Below are 19099 nucleotides of genomic sequence, written 5' to 3'. Positions count from 1 at the left end.
GGCACACCCTCCTTCTGCATCAAAGACTTCTGTATCTAAACCTTAAAAGTCCTGGAGCTACATTTGAAGGCAAAAATGGCGATTGAGACAGAGATTGCCATTTGTAGTCTTCTGCTTCTTAGAAGTTCAGGTACATGCAGAACACTGATATCAGTACATAGATGGATTTGATATACAGAGGCTGCAGCTTTTGGGGGGTCATCATAGCACATACAGGAACAAATGCAGTATCATGAAAGGAATAAGCTATAGCTGCTGGGAAAATTTGCATTTACTGACTTCTGTATCTTTAAGTTCTTAACTAAAGCATTTCAGTAAAATATTTGCTCAAAGTTAGTAGACATTTCAAAAGCTGGCTCAACTTAAAAATTCAGGATTTTCCCTTTAAAAAAAAAAAAAAAAAAACAGTGAGTAAGTAATGCAAGACTGCTAGGTTTTTTTAGTATAGGTTTCCTATTCGAGCACTGCATGCACAATATAGTACTATTGTCTACTTTCTGCCTTCTTCCTGAGATAAATATAGGTTACATTGAGGCTTAAATGGCTTTACTGGCACACAAGCAATTCAGATCAAGTGATAGACTCTGCTGTAAAATAAAACTCCTTTTTCCCCCTAGTTTCTCTGGAGAGACTTAAGTAACAAATTTGATATTGACTAAATCTGTGTAGTGCCAAACCATTAATAAGCTGAATTCTGCCTACAATACAAACTGATGTTTATATCTTGCACTCTGCATACATTTAAAGAGGGAGAACTAGCTATTCTCCAGGAATCACTTAAGGCACAGACTGCCACCTAGTGATTTAAATGACAACATACAAATATGAAATGCTGCAAGAAAGATAAGAAAAAAAGAGTTGAAGCCTTCTATTTCAAGAAAAAGCTGGAAATATCCTTGTATTTTCACATCACATTATTTACTGCAATCATGTATTGCTATTTTGCTAGCAAGTGAAAAAAACCTTTTAATAACGCAACTTTGTTCTCTCAGTCCCAAGCTCATCAAATGCCCCATTTACATGCACTGCCTAGGGCTCCTCTTCTCCAGTTGCATCCTCTACCATAAAACTCCCTTGCACTCGACATCCACCATTCTTGCCAGTCTTTAATAAAATATCTTCTTACTCAAATCTCATATTCAGTATTCCATCCTTGTCCACTTTGATCTTTCAAGCAACTTCAGTCAGACTGCAAGAATTTTTAGCTTGGAACTTGAATTTTGAATGCCTCTGACTTCCAGTACTCCATCCCCTGCCAGTTCTCCTCTTACCTCTCTAACTTTTCCTTCTGTATGCTCCTTGATGAATCCTCCTGATCCTCTACTCCAGCTCTCTGTGAGGGCCCTACATGATCTATCTTTGGTTCCTGGCTATTCTTCCTAGATAATTTCATCCGACAACAAATCCAACTGTCTCTATGTGGATGACTCACAGGTCTAACTCTGTACTGCAAACCAGGCATCTCTCCTTCAAGACTAGATCACAGCCTGTTTCTGTCTAGTTCTCTCCTCAAAAAAGTTAACATGATCAAAATAAACACTCACAAAAGCTCTCTACTATTCTACTCTACTGTTCAGACTCCTAAGTTCAACTCGGACAGCTCTAGATTCATATTTTTACACTGTCTATACTATATCTAGCCATATAAATACAAACAACATGCACTGCACAAAAACCATGCCCATATCCATTCAGAAATCCAAATATCTGTCAAGCCTATCACTTTGACCACATCACCTCTCTCTCTGAGTCCCTCATCGACCCCCCTTCTATATCAAAACAACCAGAAGCCTTCCACAGCCTCTCCTTTCCCTGCCCATCGCAAACTTTATTCAGTAATAATAGGTCTCTTTCTCCCCCACAACCCATCAGATAGTCCCTATCATCTGCTTGTTAACTTTTAAAATAAGCACTTCCATATTCTCTTCCACATAGTCCCTCACACTCCGGGCTTAATCCTTGCAAACATGTGCAAAGCCACCCCATTATCCTTATATGCCTTATTAATCAATTCTTTGCCAGGACATCTACAGAAGTCTTGACAAGGATTAGGCTGCTTGCGTGCTATGGCTACCGCCCATCATGCTGACCACTCTTGTCACATTATTTCCTTGTGCTCCTCCACCTGTATCCATCTGCTGTCTTAGACTGTAAGCTCTCTGGGGCAGGAATCATCTTTCTGTGGTGTCTGAACAGTGCCTAGCACAGGAAGGTCCTGGGTCCATGGCTGGTGTTCCTAGGTATAACAGTAACAAATATTATTAAAATAATATCAATGAGCATCACAGGAGATAATAAGACCCTGTATATGCAAAAAAAAGTAGTCAAAACCTTACAATTAAGGGATGTATACAGGCTAATAAGATATTTGCTTGAGAATTCCTCTGTTCCCATTTGTCATTCTCACAGCAACCAACTGCAGTATCGTAAAGACCTTATTCTGATGCAAAAACTATATTCATGCTAAAAAGGTTATCCGTAATATGAAGCACTAGCAAAATCATCTTGGAGACAAGTCCTGAAGCCTAACCAACCCACTAAATGTTAAAAAAATGTGGACCTGGGGGGTCAGGGGAGGACGTAAAACAAAGAGGATAAAGAAATATGCAGAATCACAGAGTCAGAAAGTGGCTGTAAACAGACCTTGCATTTCTCCCAAGAGAAAAAGCCTGCTGTCCTGGGATCCTACAGACAGACATTTACACCCACTGCCCGAAACTTCAGAACCTGCGAAGAATGCCAGGCCAAAAAAAAGTGCTAAACAGGTCCCATTCTGCATCCCACCCCCAATTGCAATGTCTAGACATAAAGCCATAAATAGATGTCTCATTTGAAGGCAGTCCTGATTCTCCTAGGTTTTGACTCCCATCAAAGCAGGAGTGGCACAGCCCTTAATGCACAAAGACCTTTCAAGCTGAATTGATGCTCCTCTGCCAGTTAGTGGCCAAGGAGAACGTAGAAGCTGACAGGCTTGTCCCTGTAATGAACCAAAATTAAGTTAAATAAGCAGCAACTAACTTAAGATAACAGTATTTTCTCTGTGTGTGTTATTTCATCCAGCATATTTTACACATACTTGATGCAGGACAATGGGTGTGTACTCTGTAGGACACCAGGACAAAAGTCTCTCAGTGCAGCCTCTATTTACAGCCTAAGTTGTTTAACTTAACTGTGGTTCATTACAGGGGCAAGCCTCTCAGGCTGCGCCCTCACCCTAGCCACCTACTGACAGCGATGCAGCAATACAGCTTGGAAGAGCTACATGTGTAAAGGGCCGTAAATACTATTTTGATTAGGCTCAAGAGCCAGAACCCTCAGGCCTCCCCACATGTGAGATTCTTTTCTCACAAGCAATTCTCAGTGCAGGTGCCTGGAGGGCACAGAGACCTTCCGTGTTGTGAAATCAGCAGTGTTAATACTAAACCATGTGCAAACAATTCACAAGATATATTCCTATTTGAAATCTCTAGGTTATGGTGTTAAGAACTTTCTAACTTTATTGTGGTCGCTTCAAGTTTTTCAACAGAATAATTGCTGTAGTCCAAAAACAAAAAAACAAAAAAACAAAAAAAAAACAAATCAAAACTAATAACTGACATTTCCTGAGGGGTGCCTTGAGCACCGCGGATGGATTCTGTCTGGAATGACTGCTCTCAAAAATGCCATGAAAGATGAAAGTTGTATGGCACACTGTATAGAATATCTTGACATTATCAGCAGAAGCTGTTAAAGAAACCACACACCTACCCACCACCCCATCCTGTAGTGCATAACCAAAAATGACCAATTAATGAATTTTAATTGTTCAGACAAAATTTAGAAAGGACTTGTGAATACCTGAGGGAAAAAGCAACAGAGCTTAACAAAACATAAGAGCCTGATTCTTCCCTCACATGTTAATTAGAACTGACATTTAATTGCACCAGTGTAAACATGAAAAGAATCAATTACCTATTTCTCACCTCTCTTATACGATTGAAAATTCCAAGACCCGATTCCAGAAACTTACTAAAAACAAATACCCACCTCCCCAGCCTTCCAGATGGGACCAAACCTGCCCCCCCACAAACAAACAAAATGTTGAACATACATTCTGTTTCAGAGATTCAAACAGCACTGCTGATTCCCCCCTTGCCCTCACCTCCTTCCCTTCAGTTACTCCCTTCTGAGTGATTTAAATAATCTCCTTTCTACTACTGAGTCTAACTTCAAATTCATCTAAGGACCAACGTGAAGTAGTTAACTAACATCTTAATTTTCGATACTTTCTCAGTTCCTGTAGGGTAAGAAATGTTACAGTAATTTGTTACAAAACTGTAACGATCATTTTCTTAAACTCCTGTACATCAGGCCAGAAATCAAGGTTATTTAAATTGTTCATTTAGAAAAGGGTTTAAAAACCAAGTTTACTATAACTCCCTGTTTCTGTTCCATTATAGACATAATGTTGTAACTAAGAGTTATCTTTTCTGTTTGCTAAAGACATACAAGTGGGAAAAGTGATTGAATGGTTGCTAGCTGTGGGTAAATATAGATCATATCTGATCTAATTGTAGATCATATAACTTGAAGCTCTAAGTTATAACAGGCTACCACACCCCTTTGGCAAATCAGTAATTGTTGAAAACAAAGAGTTAAGCATCATGAGGCCTAATTCAGTAATTTGAAAATTACAATTCATAAAACAAAGTACTGTAGTAAAATTGCATTCAGAACAATTTCCACCTTCAACTATATCAAAATAAAGATGCAAACATATAAGCACAGAAATATGGAGGTGATATGCCTATCTTCAGACTAACATGGCTATTGGTTGGGCAGGATATTACCTTAAAAGTCTATTCCTAGGACTAGGTTGTTCCTACAAAAGCTCATGCCTCTCTGAATTAACCTGTAAAGGTGCCCGTACATAAGCCTAGGGGCTGCTATAACATGCTGTAATTACAGTGGATTAACTGAATCTGCTAGAGCATGCCAGCCTCCACTTCTCATATATCAGAATCCCCACGCTTCAAAAGAGAAGCAGGGGCACTTCATCTAAAGCTCATCGAACAAGTTTTAGTTAAAGCACCCTTGCTGCCATTCTGCAGCGCAGGTATCCCGATGCACAAGATGCTTTGAGTACCTTAATTAGAGCAGCTCTAGGAGCTGCTCCAATTAAAGTACCCGGTGCTAACCTCCTCTGCCTTCCGCTTATAAGCCGTAACAGTATGATCCCCTCTCTACATTCATGACTGAGGGATGGATATAAAAATCTAACAATGGTTATGTAGGAGCAGCTAACTCACCATATTTGTCTCGCAAGCCAACAGTACACCGGAAGACTCCACCAAAGGCCACATCTTCACCAAATATTACTGGGGGGGGGGGAAAAAAAAGACATTACAAAGTGTCTTATTTAGGAATGCAAACAGACCAGTCTTAGATGTAGGAATATGCAAGTATTCCTATTTATTCTATGTTAACCATTTACATGTAGTTATTATAAAATTTGGGAAAGGATTAACTACAATTTTAGTTTACAAATTGTATGTTTGAATGTTAAATGTTTTAGCAATAATTTTTAAACACACTAAAAGAACCCACACATTCTAATTACTGAAGAGACAACACTGTGAAATGCAACAACTGTATGAAAAGCAATTGAGTTATAAAGTTTCAATCTACACAAGTGTTTTAAGAATATATCAACAACACAGTTCAAAGAAGTCCATCCAGATTTCCCTTTCTACCTCTTGTACTTTTAGAGACGCAGGAACTATTTGCTTCACATAATCTATGGTCTAAAATAGAATGATTAAAACTGCTCTAGCTCATATTTACTTGTTCTGGAAGCAAGCCTGTCATGCCACTATACCTAAGTTAATACAAACCAATATTCAATTCCGAAGAGAGAGAAATGTATACCGTTTACCAGATGTCCAATGAACTTAAGAGTTCCAATTCAATTTTCCATTTTTTCCTCTTGATTAAAAAGCATCTAGTAGAAAAGACTGCAATCTTTGCCTTCCTCTACCTCCCCGGCCCTCCAACTTTCAGTGAATTCAGTTATTATGTATTTCTCAAAAACACTAGAAATCATCTCCCCAAATGTCAGTCCAAGAACGAAGCAAACGCTTCCACACATTCCACCAGTGTGCTTTAATCTCAGGCCGAAGGGACCTCCTCTATGGAAGGAGGTAGTCCAATTATTAGACTACCAACTGTGCAAATTCAGTATTCACTATTTGTTATGTGGTCTGTCTGTCCACTGGGAGTATAATGGACCTTTAGTAGTTAAACACAAATCTAAGCCATGTTTTTTTAACAGCAAAACAAAAGTAGTGATGTAGAAACAACCAACGGAATGCCTCCAATCTGTTTTTCTACATGTCCTTGTTGGTTGGCTAGAGCATCTGCGTACACTATGAAAACCTTTTCACTATAACGTGGTTACTAGTTTTGTACTAGTTAGCAGTATGATGGGAACAGATGTTTCCTGTGCTAGTAGACATCTACATCTGGTTACAACATCTGGCTCTGGGCTGCCTGCTGCTGGCACTCATGCAGCCTCTGGACATAGGGTGAGCTGGGGCAGCAACAGCTGCAGTAGTGACAGTGCAGGGCCACCATCTTTACAGCCACCTTTCACAGACATCCTAGATGTGCTCTGCAGACCATGGGTTGAAAACAACTGGTCTAAGGGGTCTATGAAAGATGACTATAATCAATGAAAAGCGTGTGAATACCAACACTTACAATTCAAAGTGGTCAGCACCTCCATTTAAAAAAAAATGGTTTAGGGGTCTGTAAACAAAAAAGAGGTTGAAAAAAAATCACAGTCCTAAAACATGATATTTTGTAGCTTTCATCTTCACACACAGAACTGCAAGTTGTTATTAGTCAAAGTTATTTTAAAAAGTTTAGCTGCACTAGTGTCACTGCCTTTGTGAAGTAACTATGGATCATCCAGGTTACAGGAGTTCATTTCTTTCCAGTCAACTTTGCACGTCAAAATTTTTTCAGAGGTAGAAAACCGTTAAAACTCTGCAGCCTTTAACCTGATGACTTGTTAAGCCAACAGCCTCAGAAGTTCTCAAAGCACTGGAACAGGCTACTTACTGTGGAGCTGACCAATTAGTTCCTCAGTAAAACGTCACCATCTACAGGTGCAAGCTATTAGGCTGTAGTAAACTAATTAACTCCACTGTAGGATAGTATGTGCCCGGCAGTACTATCTTATGGCAGAGTTATTTACCTCGGCACAGCACATATGTAGATACTAGTAGGGCTCGCTGGGGCACAAGGGTGCTTCATGCCCAAGCCAGACCCTCTGCTACATGCTGAGTCAGGTTGGAGCAGCCCCAGACTGGCAGGCTGACCCTCAGGACCCCCTGCTGGGGCTGCTCCGTCCCATCTCAATGAGCTACAGTCTTAGGCACATGTGCAAACGCTGTGCCCAGGAGCAATAAACTCCAGTGTAAACTACACTGGAGTTAATTGTATCATATTAATAGAACATGTAAATATGTCCCCTTAGCAGTTTTTAAGACCTGGGCAGACAGGCTTGGCTGAGCTGATATAGATAGGGATGGTTCTGCTTTGAGCAGGGGGTTGGACTAGATGACCTCCTGAGGTCCCTTCCAACCCTAATGTTCTATAATCCTATATGCCATCATGAAAGTTTAAAGGTAAATATTTTGAGGGGAAAAAGTAGTGATTGTAACTATTCCTTAAGTTCACCATTGCCTGTGTAAGCAGCTGACAGGATTCAGTGACCCAGGAGGCACCCTCCAGACCTCTAGTTTTAAAGAGGCCTATAATAACAAGTGTGTACAAGTACACTTTTTGACTTTAAAATACATAGGTTTTTAAAAAATAGTTGAAAATGAATTTCTTTACTTGCACATTAGGAGTCAAGTTTCCCCTCAGTATCAGTAACATTACCAGTGGCCAGAAAGATTAAGCAATGGAGCTCTCCCCTAGCTCAACACTGGATTGCAACAATGCTACCAATTACTACAGAAGAAACATAACTATAGCCAAAAGGTTATGGTCCTTAAGTACATAAAACATATACACTGAATCCTCCCTCTTACAAATTTTGGAAATGCAAGGATTTTTTTTTTTTTTGGGGGGGGGGGGCCCGGGGGATAACTTTTATTGCAGTTGGTCCAATAAAAAAAACAGTTATGACCCCAAAAATCCTTGCTTCTCACCTAGTTCCAGCACAGCTAAAACATCACTAACACTACCACAATATGGGAAGTAAAGTAGGTTATTTCTACATTAAAAACACTGCCAATAGTTTGTACTGTACTTAACTTTAAAGATAACGTTTTTCCATTAATGGGAAAAAGACCCCTACAAAAACCAAAAAACTTCCTATTTACAGCAAGGATCACAATTACAAGGATAACATACCTGCAGTAGGATCTTTGGCTAAGGCATTATCCAAGGCACTTGTTATAGACTGGAAGAGATTCATTTTCTGGGTTTGTCCTGTGTGGGGAAGAGGGAAAAAAAAGCCCGTTTAAGTTATGGGGAGGGAACAATGAGACAACACTTATAAGATCTCCTGTGAGGTAACAGCCACTGACTGAGACATAATTCTTCATATTTTCTTTATAGCAAGGACATATTTACACATAATAACTTTAACGTAGTGGGAAACAGGTCAGCGCACCTTGTATTTACTGGGATAACACTACTAACATATCACATCTCTTTCAGAAGTTAAACTCATGGCTGCAACACATGATGTAACTTCCTTCAGACACAATAAGGAATGCTATGAGCAAAAGACTGCAACATCACAAGTCAGAACCTACAAGTTATAACACAATTACCTTTCCTGCAAGGCAGTGGTTTTCAACCTTTCTAAACAAAAGGCACCCATGATAGACAAGGCACCCTTCACAAAATAACCCTTCAGCTCTTAGCTTTTCCTTTAATTTTTTTTTACTACAGAAAAATAACAGACCAAATCTTCTATTGCAAAGACCACAACAGGTCAGAGGATTTTTTTTGTTTGTTGGGAGGGGAGGGGGAGGGAGTGTTGAGACTATGGATTCCTATACGAAATATCAGGTTACCATGTGAATGTTTGCATACTTAACAGTGCTAACATTGTGTAGCACCCTGTACCACCCTTGAAAGGACCTCTAGACACCCTGGTTGAGAACCACTGCCCTAAAGGAACAAGCTTCAAATAAAGCACTGCAATGTTACTAACCTTGTTAAATGTCACCAGTTCATGTCCAAGTTGCAGCCAACATCCATCACTACCATTTCGCCCATAGTAAACTACCATTTGGCCCAGAATCTTACTGTCTGTAGAACTGCAAGACTGACCTACTAGACTTCTGGGAATGAACAGTAGGGGAAATAGTCAAGAGTGGAGCACAGTGGGAAAATATTTTAATGCTTGGGCTGCTTTTACTGGGATTTACCACATTGTAACCATTTTCTTCCCCCCACACCCCCAACCTTTTTTTTTTAAAGCTTTAAACCTTACCATTTATTACCCGTTTCTCTACCTCATCTCAGCATGCTGAGGAGGGCAGATATTCCTGATGTAGCACAAAAACAACTAGCTAGTAGACATATCAGCTTCTAATAGGACCAAGCCAGCTTCCATAAGCTAGGCAGAATTGTGCCCTATTTGTAGCTGAATAGGAAGCCTACCAAGCTGCCTGACAATATGAGGTAGCAATTTTTCAGTTGGAAGCGCTCTTTCAACTCATGACAAAAACCAGGGTTCCCAAGGTGAACCTATCCTTAGAATCAGACATAGGTTGAAGATCTCGTGAAAGTAGGAATTTGATTTCTTACTTGGAATTAAATAATGATGCCAACCTTCCATCCATCTCAAACTCTGAACAGATACAGCTTTTACCTTCATCATGCTGTTATAAAGTGTTGCCAGAAACCGGTTATTTCAACCCTGAGTTGGGCTGCACTAATCTTATGCATCCCAGGGTTTCAAAAATTTATTAGTTGCTATTTGTCATCTGGTATAGGATCCTTTAAGAGATGCTACAAGAAGCACAAGTTAAAAGGAATAGTTAGAATGATATGAAACTTGTAAAAATTAAGTAAAGTTAGGGTAAGGAAAAAGGAAAATTTAAAAAACCATCTTTGGTTCCTCTGCCTTTCGTTTTTTATTGAACTATTCTGACAACCCAAGCTTTCCAGAATTCAGAGTTAAACTTCTGAAACTCACCTAACATCTGATGGTATTTATAGATATGCTCGGGGGGGGCTTGAACAAGATTTAGTCAAAAGCACCCTGCTGCCATTTTTCAGCACAGGGATGCTGATTCACGTGATGCTGGAGTCTGCTCCAATGCTCTGTAATTTCAGCACATTGGAGCAGCCTCACTGCATGTGTCTAGGCACCCTGAATTATCCCCAAAGTCTTGCTAGCTTAGTATAGTAGTGATTGCTTTGATCTGTTCCCAAATTTTGTATTTTGAGGCTTCTTTTTGAATTCCTGGGAGAGAGAGAACTAAAGAAATACAATCTACCACATCACATGATAGTCAGCAGCACCATCTCTGCCAAGACTCACTGGCTTCAAAACAATTGTCAACTCACATTGAAGATTTCCTTGATACTGAACATGCACAAGTAAGTCTTCTTGCTATCTTAAAAAAAAAAAAAGAAAAAGGCTACAGTGTGGGAAATCCCAGTAAAGGCAGCCCTGTATCCTTATTGATCCCCCCCACCCCCCTTCCTATCTAATAAGCCTGGCACACAAAGTAACAAGTACAGGCTTACCCCTACCAGCCCTAAAACCTGAAGTGGGCACATAGGCTAAGGGTCCTGAGCAGCCTCACGTTTACCGACTTCCTTGGGACTTGGGAATTTTCCTTGAAGGTGGAGGGGGGGCAAGAGCTAGCAACAAAGTAAGCAGCATTGGCAACACAGAGGGGCTGCCTGTGCACCCCCTGAGATTGACCGTGCACCCCCCCGGGAAATGCCAGCCACAAAACCTGAAGTGTCGGAGGAAGTGCACTCCTGGTTTCATTGGTGGTGTTTCTGCACTTGATGATCGACCGCTGGCGGACCCCCCGGTCAGCGATCTGGTGTCACCCCAGACTCAGGAGGCACCAGTCACCCATGGTAAGCAGCCATGACCCCTCTTCAGAGAAGGGGAAGGTATTTGCCAGGATGCCCGAACACTGCCTATATGGGAAGACATCGGAAACCTTAAACCCCGACCACAACCTCGCTGGGGCAGGTGGAGGCACAGAAGCCACACAAAGGTTCCTTCCAAACTTTTTTTTCCCCTTTTATTAACCGGACCAGTCTCTACTGATCAGACCCTTGCCAGCACCAGTTGGGGAACGCACCCCAACCCGCATCCTGGAGTCACATGGACATACATATGTGAGGTTGTGTTGCCTTTTTTTCTTTCTTTTTAGACTCACCCCCTCAGCAGGGGACCCCCACCAACCATGGTGCCTGCAAGGCTGGGCCACAAAGCAGAGCCGTGCTCGAAAAGCATGGCCAGGGGGAGCCCCAAAAGACACTCACCCTCAGCCCCTGGGCTACACCCAGACAATCCCGCCTGTCTCCCTCCCCTGCTGCCATGCTCCCAAGACCGAGGGGAAGGGGTGGCAGTCTACCCCCATGACAGGTGGGCTGGCCGTGGGGGCGGAGTGCCAGGTGTTGTGCGCCTGCGCAGTGCAGCCCGCGCCGCTGGGGCAGGGGGGATCAGGCTGGCCCCGCGGTTTGGCCCCTGCCGCAGGGGGCCGCACCCGGCTCGGCGCGTCGTCACTATAGCAACTGCTGACGTCACTGTACCCGCCGCTCTCACCGTGGGCGCTGGGCGCCGGGTCCGGCTGGAAGGTGAAGTGCGCCGCGTGCCTCCGCGCCGCGACTGCCGAGGGGGCAGGGACCCGGCCCAGCAGGCCGCCTTCGAGGGCCGCCACCGCTGCCCTGCGCAGCCCCATTGCCGCCATGGTCGCCGGAGTGGGGGGACCACGGCTGCGGCTCGTACGGAGGCGGCGGCCGGTGAAGACTGCCCCTATTGGCTAGGGGAGATAGGCGGTTGGCCAATCGGAATCCGCGGCGCGGCGGGTGGAGGGGTGGGGTGACGCGGAGTGTGTCTGTGCGCATGCGTGAGAAGGGGGAGGGTGGAGTTGTGAGCTCCAGCAGAGCGGTGGAGGGGCTGGGCTGCCTGCGAGAAGGGCGGGGGCTGATCCCCAGCCACTTCTTGCCTTCCCCAAAGCCCCTTTCAGAGCAGTGAGCAAGGCACTTCCATCTTGCTCTGGTTTCAGGGGCTGAACTTTCTCCTACAACCCTGGGTGTGCCCATCCACTGCTTCCATCCCTAGGAAGTGCAGCTGGTCAAGTAGCACCACTTGGTCCCTCACTTTTTCTTCAAAATCCCCCCCAAGCCCCATTCACCATCTGGGCACGTTTCAACATCTTGTCCTTACCTTCCGAACGCTATGTTGGGGGTGCTCAACCTCCAGCCCATAGGGCGTGGGGCTTCCCACAGGTGCAGAAGGGAGCGGTGACAGCTGTAATTGTCACTTCCCTACTGCAGAGTTGCCAGGCTTGAGGGGAACCCCACAGGACCCTATAGCATGGTCAGATCCGGGCGCTCAGTGGGACTGGTACACAAATGGATCCATTTTGCACAGTTGGCCCAGCACACTACATTGCACCCATGAACCACTCATCCAGCCCACAGGGCCAGAACTTTTGGGTGCTATTGATCTACATAATTCTGCCTTTCCCTGGTTGCCCTTGCCAAATTTTGAGTATCATCGGACTAAGCCTCCCCCCTCTACCAGTTTCCAGCTCTTCTAATTGATGTAGTTCTCCCCCTTATTCTCCTGCTCTCTTCCATACAGGCCCTGTCACTAGTAGGACCCACTGGAGGTCATCTACAAGCTCACTACGTTGTATTCAAACCTTCCTTAATACCTTTTGTTCTCTACCCATGGATGTAAATTTCCTATTGGTTTTCTTTTCAGTGCCTGCCCTTGGATTGAAAACTCTTCAGAGCAGTGTATTAGGGTACACCTCCAGGGATGGTCATGGCACCCCAGGTAGCTGCATGGCGCATATCTGCCTACCCCGTCTCTGTAATCTGGCCCCTCTCAGGGTCATGCCTTGATGATATAAATTAATATGTTGTTTAGGGCAGTGGTTCTCAAATCTTTTTTGTACCAGGACCCATTTGTAAACATTGATGACCAGTCCCGACCCAGTGCTCCTCACTCCCAACCTGCTGTCCCAGGCCCCAGCCCCCACCCCCTTTTTGTGGGGAAAGGGATGGGGGAGAACGAGGGGCCCCAAGTAGCCCCTTGCAGGCTGGATCTCTGACAGCCTGCAAGGGAAAAGCTACCATTTCCCATGTTTTTCTCATTTTTAAAGTTTTTTTATGGCCCTTTAATATATTCTTGCAACCCTCTTTTGGGTCACGACCCACAGGCTGAGAAATATTGGTTTAAGAGGCTGCTTTTGGGTAACTAAAGTCTAGCCATGGGTGGCTTGCTGCCCTTCCTCCTTCCCCAACTACTAGTCTGACCAAGCAGTGCAGGCATACTCCATTCTTTCTCTCGCTCTCATCCTCTTCCTCTGTCATATAAGTTATACACCAAGAAGTTGAAGGAAACAGGCACATTTAGTTTGTGGAAAAGCCACTTAAGAGGGGACATGAGAGGGGTCATGCTATTAGTCTTCAAATAACCGAAGTGCTGCCATAAAGAAGAGGAAAAACACCTATTCTGTCTTGCTGCAGAGTAGGCTTAGATCAATGGCTAGAAGTTGTGGCAAAGTAGGTTTAAGCTGGAAAAGAGGAAAAACTTCTTCGCTGTTAGAAGAGTGAAGCAGTCGAATAGATTGTCTAGGAAAGTTGTGGAATCTCCATCATTGGAGGTGTTCAGAAAGAGGCTGGACAGGCATTGGTCCAGAATGATTTAGAAGTAGCTATGGGTATTTCCCATGCTTCTACAGGCATTGGTCCAGAATGATTTAGAAGTAGCTATGGGTATTTCCCATGCTTCTGAGCTTTTCTGGTTGTCCCACTGGACCATGCAGAACTTTTTTCCCCCTTCTGCAATGTTAGGATTACGTTGGATTTTTTTTTTCTTTTTAATTAAAGCATCAGAACCATTGAGTGTTGGCCTTGGCCAAGGCTGGGGACTGTGACTGGGATGTGCCAGTTCTCCAACGGAGACTTAAACCTGCAGATTCCTGGCTAGAGGGTCTTGCTCAGGGTCAGACCAATCACCATATTTGGAGTCAAGAAGGCATTTTACCCTATGGTCAGATTGGTATGGACTGTGTGGGTTTTTGCCTTTCTCTGTAGCAGGGGGCATGGTCCTCTCCCTTGGATCTCTGAAGCATATTTTAATAACCTTGGAGTTGCGGGATGATGGCCATCATGGCCCCCTGCTTCACCTGTGTCAGATCAGGGTGTTAGCGTTTTGTGGTTTTGTCAGGGTTGCCTGTGTAGTTTTGCTACTCGGTTAGATAGTGGATTTGTATAGGATTGTTTGTATAGGGATGAACCTGGCTTCAGCAGGTGACTGGACTAGAAGACCTCTGGAGGTCCCTTCCACCCCTACTACACTGTGGGGTACTCAAACAATATTTGTTCCAAACAACCAAATACATGAATAAAGCAAACCTTTCTCTAAGCAGCAAAAGTGTTCACAAACTGTTCCTTCCCCCAGCTTGAGCTTCCTGTGCTCCCCGCCTCCCTGTCCCCCTCCCAGCTAGGGCTTTTAACTGTCCGCTAATCACCCACAGCGGGGTTCCTACCTTAAAAGACCAGAGTGCCCTGCTACACAGTAATATAGTTCCCTTGAATGCCCCCCTTTACCAGTGCTCTGACATGTGTAGAAAATACTTAGTAGACTGTGAATGTTGTAATAAACAGATGACAAATTGTATCCAAGAAGTTTATGATTAAGGGAGCTGGATTCTATTCTGTCTCATTCTATCTTTTATTTTTATGACTGCTGGTCAGTATAAATACAGAGATGTTATATATTTTTCTGCATTTCTTATACTGAGTAATTTATTCTAGACTGAAAAAGTACATGTGTCTATATGCAATTTTCTGAATAAAGCAAATAGCCCTAAATGTGTAACGTTTTTATGCATTAAAAAGGCAATAATACTTTTGTATTAAAAGTATTCAGCGTTCAGAAACACTGAAATAAGACCACCTAAGAGAAAGAGAGAGCTGACATACACAATAATTCACCCCTTCAGTGATGATTTTCAACCAGGGTGTTGCAGTATCCTGGTTGGCCACCAGATCCTTTGAAGGGTGCCATGATGTGGGAGGAGATAAGCAGCCAAGTTCAAGCTCAGGCTTGTCCTGACCCCCACCCCACAATACAGCCACTCTACAAGGTGGTTAATCTCTAAAATATACATCATTTTTTAAATTTGTTGCCACTCAGCTCACAAAAGTTATGGAGGGGTACTTCACATCCAGTGAGGGATGCCTCAAGTCCAAAAAGGTTGAGAACCATTGCCCTGGAGCAGGGGCGGGCAATTATTTTGGGTGGAGGGCCACTTACTGAGTTTCAGCAAGCCATCAAGAGCCGCATGACAGGCAGCCCAGGGCAGATAAATGTTAATTTTCTAAATTTTTTAGAGGCCCTGCGGGCCAGATAGAATGGCCTGGTGGGCCACATCCAGTCTCTGGGCCACATTTTGCCCACCCCTGCACTAGGGAGATATAAAAGTGAAAGGTGATGATATTTGAGACTAAATACAAGCAGCCTACCATTTCCAAAATGATCTTTGCACCTCATATCTTTTCAGCTTTAATAGTGTAATAATTTTAGATCTGTACTACTCCTGATATGCATTATAATATTTCATGAAGTTAAACTGTTTTCTTGAAGATATTTTGTAGTTTGGAAATAATTTGCACATTTAAGTCATTTCTATTAAATCTATATACTAGATTTTAAGAGCTGAAATGAATTTTGCTCTCCATTGGTGCATATTAATCATTTAGCACATAATAGTTTTGTTGACAGCCATTTAAAAAATCTGGCAAGAGTGCCTGCTATCATGAATAATCTTGCAGAATAATAAATGAGGATCTGAGTAATTGTTGAAAACTCCTGTTCTTATCAATGTGTGTCTGATTATGGCTACATCTATTCCAGTATAAATCAAATGCAACTCCTATGCCATCCATAAAGCTACTTCTAATTAACACACATATAAGTGAGAGCGTATGCCATGTCTAGTGCTCTACTCCCAAAAACTCTCAACATTTGTATATAACTAGTGACTGAGGTTCCCTCCCAGTCTGTCATATATCTCGGCACATGTTGCTCTATTTAAACCACACCTATATTATTTATGAGGTACCAAAGAGATTTCACATTACTTTGAGCTGTCTCACAACTGTTTTATGACAGATGTTGAATGTTTTGCCATAGTATTGCTGTTAGTCTTTCTCATACCTCATTTGGAGTAGCCCCATGCTGCGATAAATTAACTGATAACCACCCTCCTTACCTGGCACCTCCAATGCCATGACTTGGCACAGTTGCTGCTGACACCCTACCTGTTCTGTTTTCTCAGTGTGTCTTGATTTATTCTGTCTCCTCTCTCTCTCTTTCTCCTTACTCTGTATTATTTTTAAAGCTCTCTGGGGCCTTTTTCCCACCCCCTCTCCATTTCTCCGCAGACACGGGTGTATGCTGCTTGAACAGAAGTTTAAATGTGAGATGGGAATCTACTGGTATTTCCACTGGAGTGGGCAACATGTGCTCTAATGAGATTGCTTTGGAAAAGAAGAGAAGTAAAGCCTGACCAGACATTCTGCTGCTTGTACCTGCTAACTTGTACAAATTATTATAGTTGTTATTACTAATGCTTCTCAGAAATACCAAAGAATTTCTGTCTCAAGAAGCTTACAGCCTAGAGATGGACAGAGGAAAGGCAAGGGAAGTATAGCAGGGACTTGCACAAATGATCAGTATTCATTATATGCCAGAATGGGATCTTTTTTTAGTGCAGGGATGTAAAAGTGAAATGGTTTGACTTCAGGGAGGTCCAATCATTCAGAAAAAAATAATTGTTTTTGAGTCTAAAACATGATATATAAATGGCAGTTGTATTAGGAACTGCCTGAGAGCAGGGCAGGAAGAAAAGCAGCTTTCAAGTAGCTGCCTATTACTTTGGCACAGCATAATTGCACTTGACTGTTATGTGGTACCAATATTATGATGATGCTTTCCTGCCTTACACTGGCACCAATGCAATGCCCATCCAGAACAGAATATCCAGCCATGACTCCATTTCCTGCTTTAGCTTCTTAAACAGATTCATAAGAGAGACACTCCAGCAAAAGTGAACCTAGTTTGGAAATGACACGAGTAATCCCTGACATGCCTTATAAATGTGAAGCAATATTACAGACAGGAAAACTGGCCTGTAAAATTAGTCAGCTATTTGTACAATATCTCTTGGTGTTTCACAATTATGAGAAGAGAATCAGATTTTCTTTTTGTTTTAATGTATTTAATATTGATTGCTTCAGTTCCACAGTGTATGCGCATATATATGAAGGCAAGCACTTACACGTGGAAAAGATTTCTCATTGTAAAGAGCTTTTCTCACAGTAGACAGCATAATGAGATCCAACAGGTGGAAGATGAAACTAAGAAAATCAGGCTATAAGTACAGAGCATATATTTAACTTTGAGGGTATAAACTGCTGAACAACTTACCTAGAAACATGGTAGATTCCTGTTTTTTACAGTTTTTAAATCAAGGCTGGATGTCCTGCCATAAAATATGTTATAGCTCAAACAGCAGTTATCGCCTTTATGAAGAAATTATTGGGGCCTGAGTTATGCATAGAGTTGCCAACTCTGTTTGAATCTATTCCAGGAGGTTTCCAGAATGCCAGCATGCCTACATCACAACACGAAGGTGCCCGTGTGCTTGCATACATCAGTTATGGATTATGGAGCATAGACCTTATGTCAGGGAGGCAAATGCACATTACTATTACATTTTAAAATCCCACTGGACTACTATATAAATTGGATTCAACATTTAATATTGATTTTAATGAATGCCCCATCATTTATCTCCCAAGTGACTCTCAGCAGTCTCCTGGAGATTTATATCCAATTCCTGGAGACTCCAGGGCAATCCTGGAATGTTGGCAACCTTAGTTATGCAAGAAATCACAGTGAATAATCATTGAGTCCCTTCTTGTTTTAAAATTTACATGATTAATAACTAGCTATGGAAAATTACCATTTAATTAATAAGTATTAACCTTGTGTCAATATTCTGAATAAGGTTTATAAGCGTCAGAGGTACAATGGAAATAGCACAGTTCAGTGGATAGGACTTGGGATTCGCTCTGGCTCTTCCAGAGGCTATCTGTACTCTAGGTAAGTAATAGGCGGTCTGTGACCAGGGAGCCAGAGAACAGGAACTGCACACAGGGGAAGCAGTTTGCAGGCAGTTTGTGAAGGAAGGAGGAGGGAAACTAGGTGCCAAATCCTGCCCAGGAAAGGTAAGTGATCCAGCTGCCTTGGTTTTACTGAGTATTTGTTTGGTGGGCTGTGAATGTTTGGGGCGTGTGCTCTGAGAAGCTGGGAGTGTGAGGGATCTTGTGAGAGAACAGCTTGAAAGACTGGACATCAAGTCAGCTGGCCCAGACAGAATGCACCCAAGAGTACTGAAAGAGTTGCCTGACATTATAGCACCACCAATGGCAAGGATATTTGAGAATTCGTGGTGCTCAGCAGAGGTTCCTGAAGATTGGAAGAGGGCCAATGTGGTGCCTATCTTCAAGAAAGAAAGGAGGGAGGATCCAGGGAATGACAGGCCAATCTGTTTTACCTAAATCCCTAGAAGGTTCTTGGAAAAAATCATCAAAGAAACCATCAACAACAGGCTTACAGAAGGCAACACTCTGAGAGAGAGCCAACATGGCTTCATTGTGGGTAGGTCTTGCCTGACCAACCTCATTTCCTTCTATGATCAGGTGACGTATCACCTGGACAAAAGAGAAGAGATTTCAGAAAAGCCTTTGACTTGGTCTCCCATGATGTTCTCATGATAAAACTGGGTAACTGTGCCCTCAACAACCTTACAGT

General features: G+C 42.7%; 1 protein-coding gene across 1 annotated transcript in view; it reads right to left on the bottom strand.

Annotated features, from left to right (window-relative positions):
* BCKDHB (branched chain keto acid dehydrogenase E1 subunit beta) overlaps positions 1 to 11994 on the bottom strand; it is a 295895-nt gene extending 283901 nt beyond the window's left edge. Inside the window, 3 exon segments of the mRNA XM_019537671.1 lie at positions 5289 to 5357; positions 8404 to 8481; positions 11804 to 11994. Coding sequence (XP_019393216.1) covers positions 5289 to 5357; positions 8404 to 8481; positions 11804 to 11948 — 292 coding nt within the window. The 5' untranslated portion in view covers positions 11949 to 11994.
* Positions 11995 to 19099: the final 7105 nt, after the last annotated feature.

This window comes from Crocodylus porosus, unplaced genomic scaffold (genome assembly GCF_001723895.1).
Source record: "Crocodylus porosus isolate Cpor-Errol unplaced genomic scaffold, CroPor_comp1, whole genome shotgun sequence".
In the NCBI taxonomy this organism is placed as follows: Eukaryota; Metazoa; Chordata; order Crocodylia; family Crocodylidae; genus Crocodylus; species Crocodylus porosus.
The sequence above is the reverse complement of the archived record's forward strand: the minus strand, read 5'-3'. Positions and strand labels throughout refer to the sequence as shown.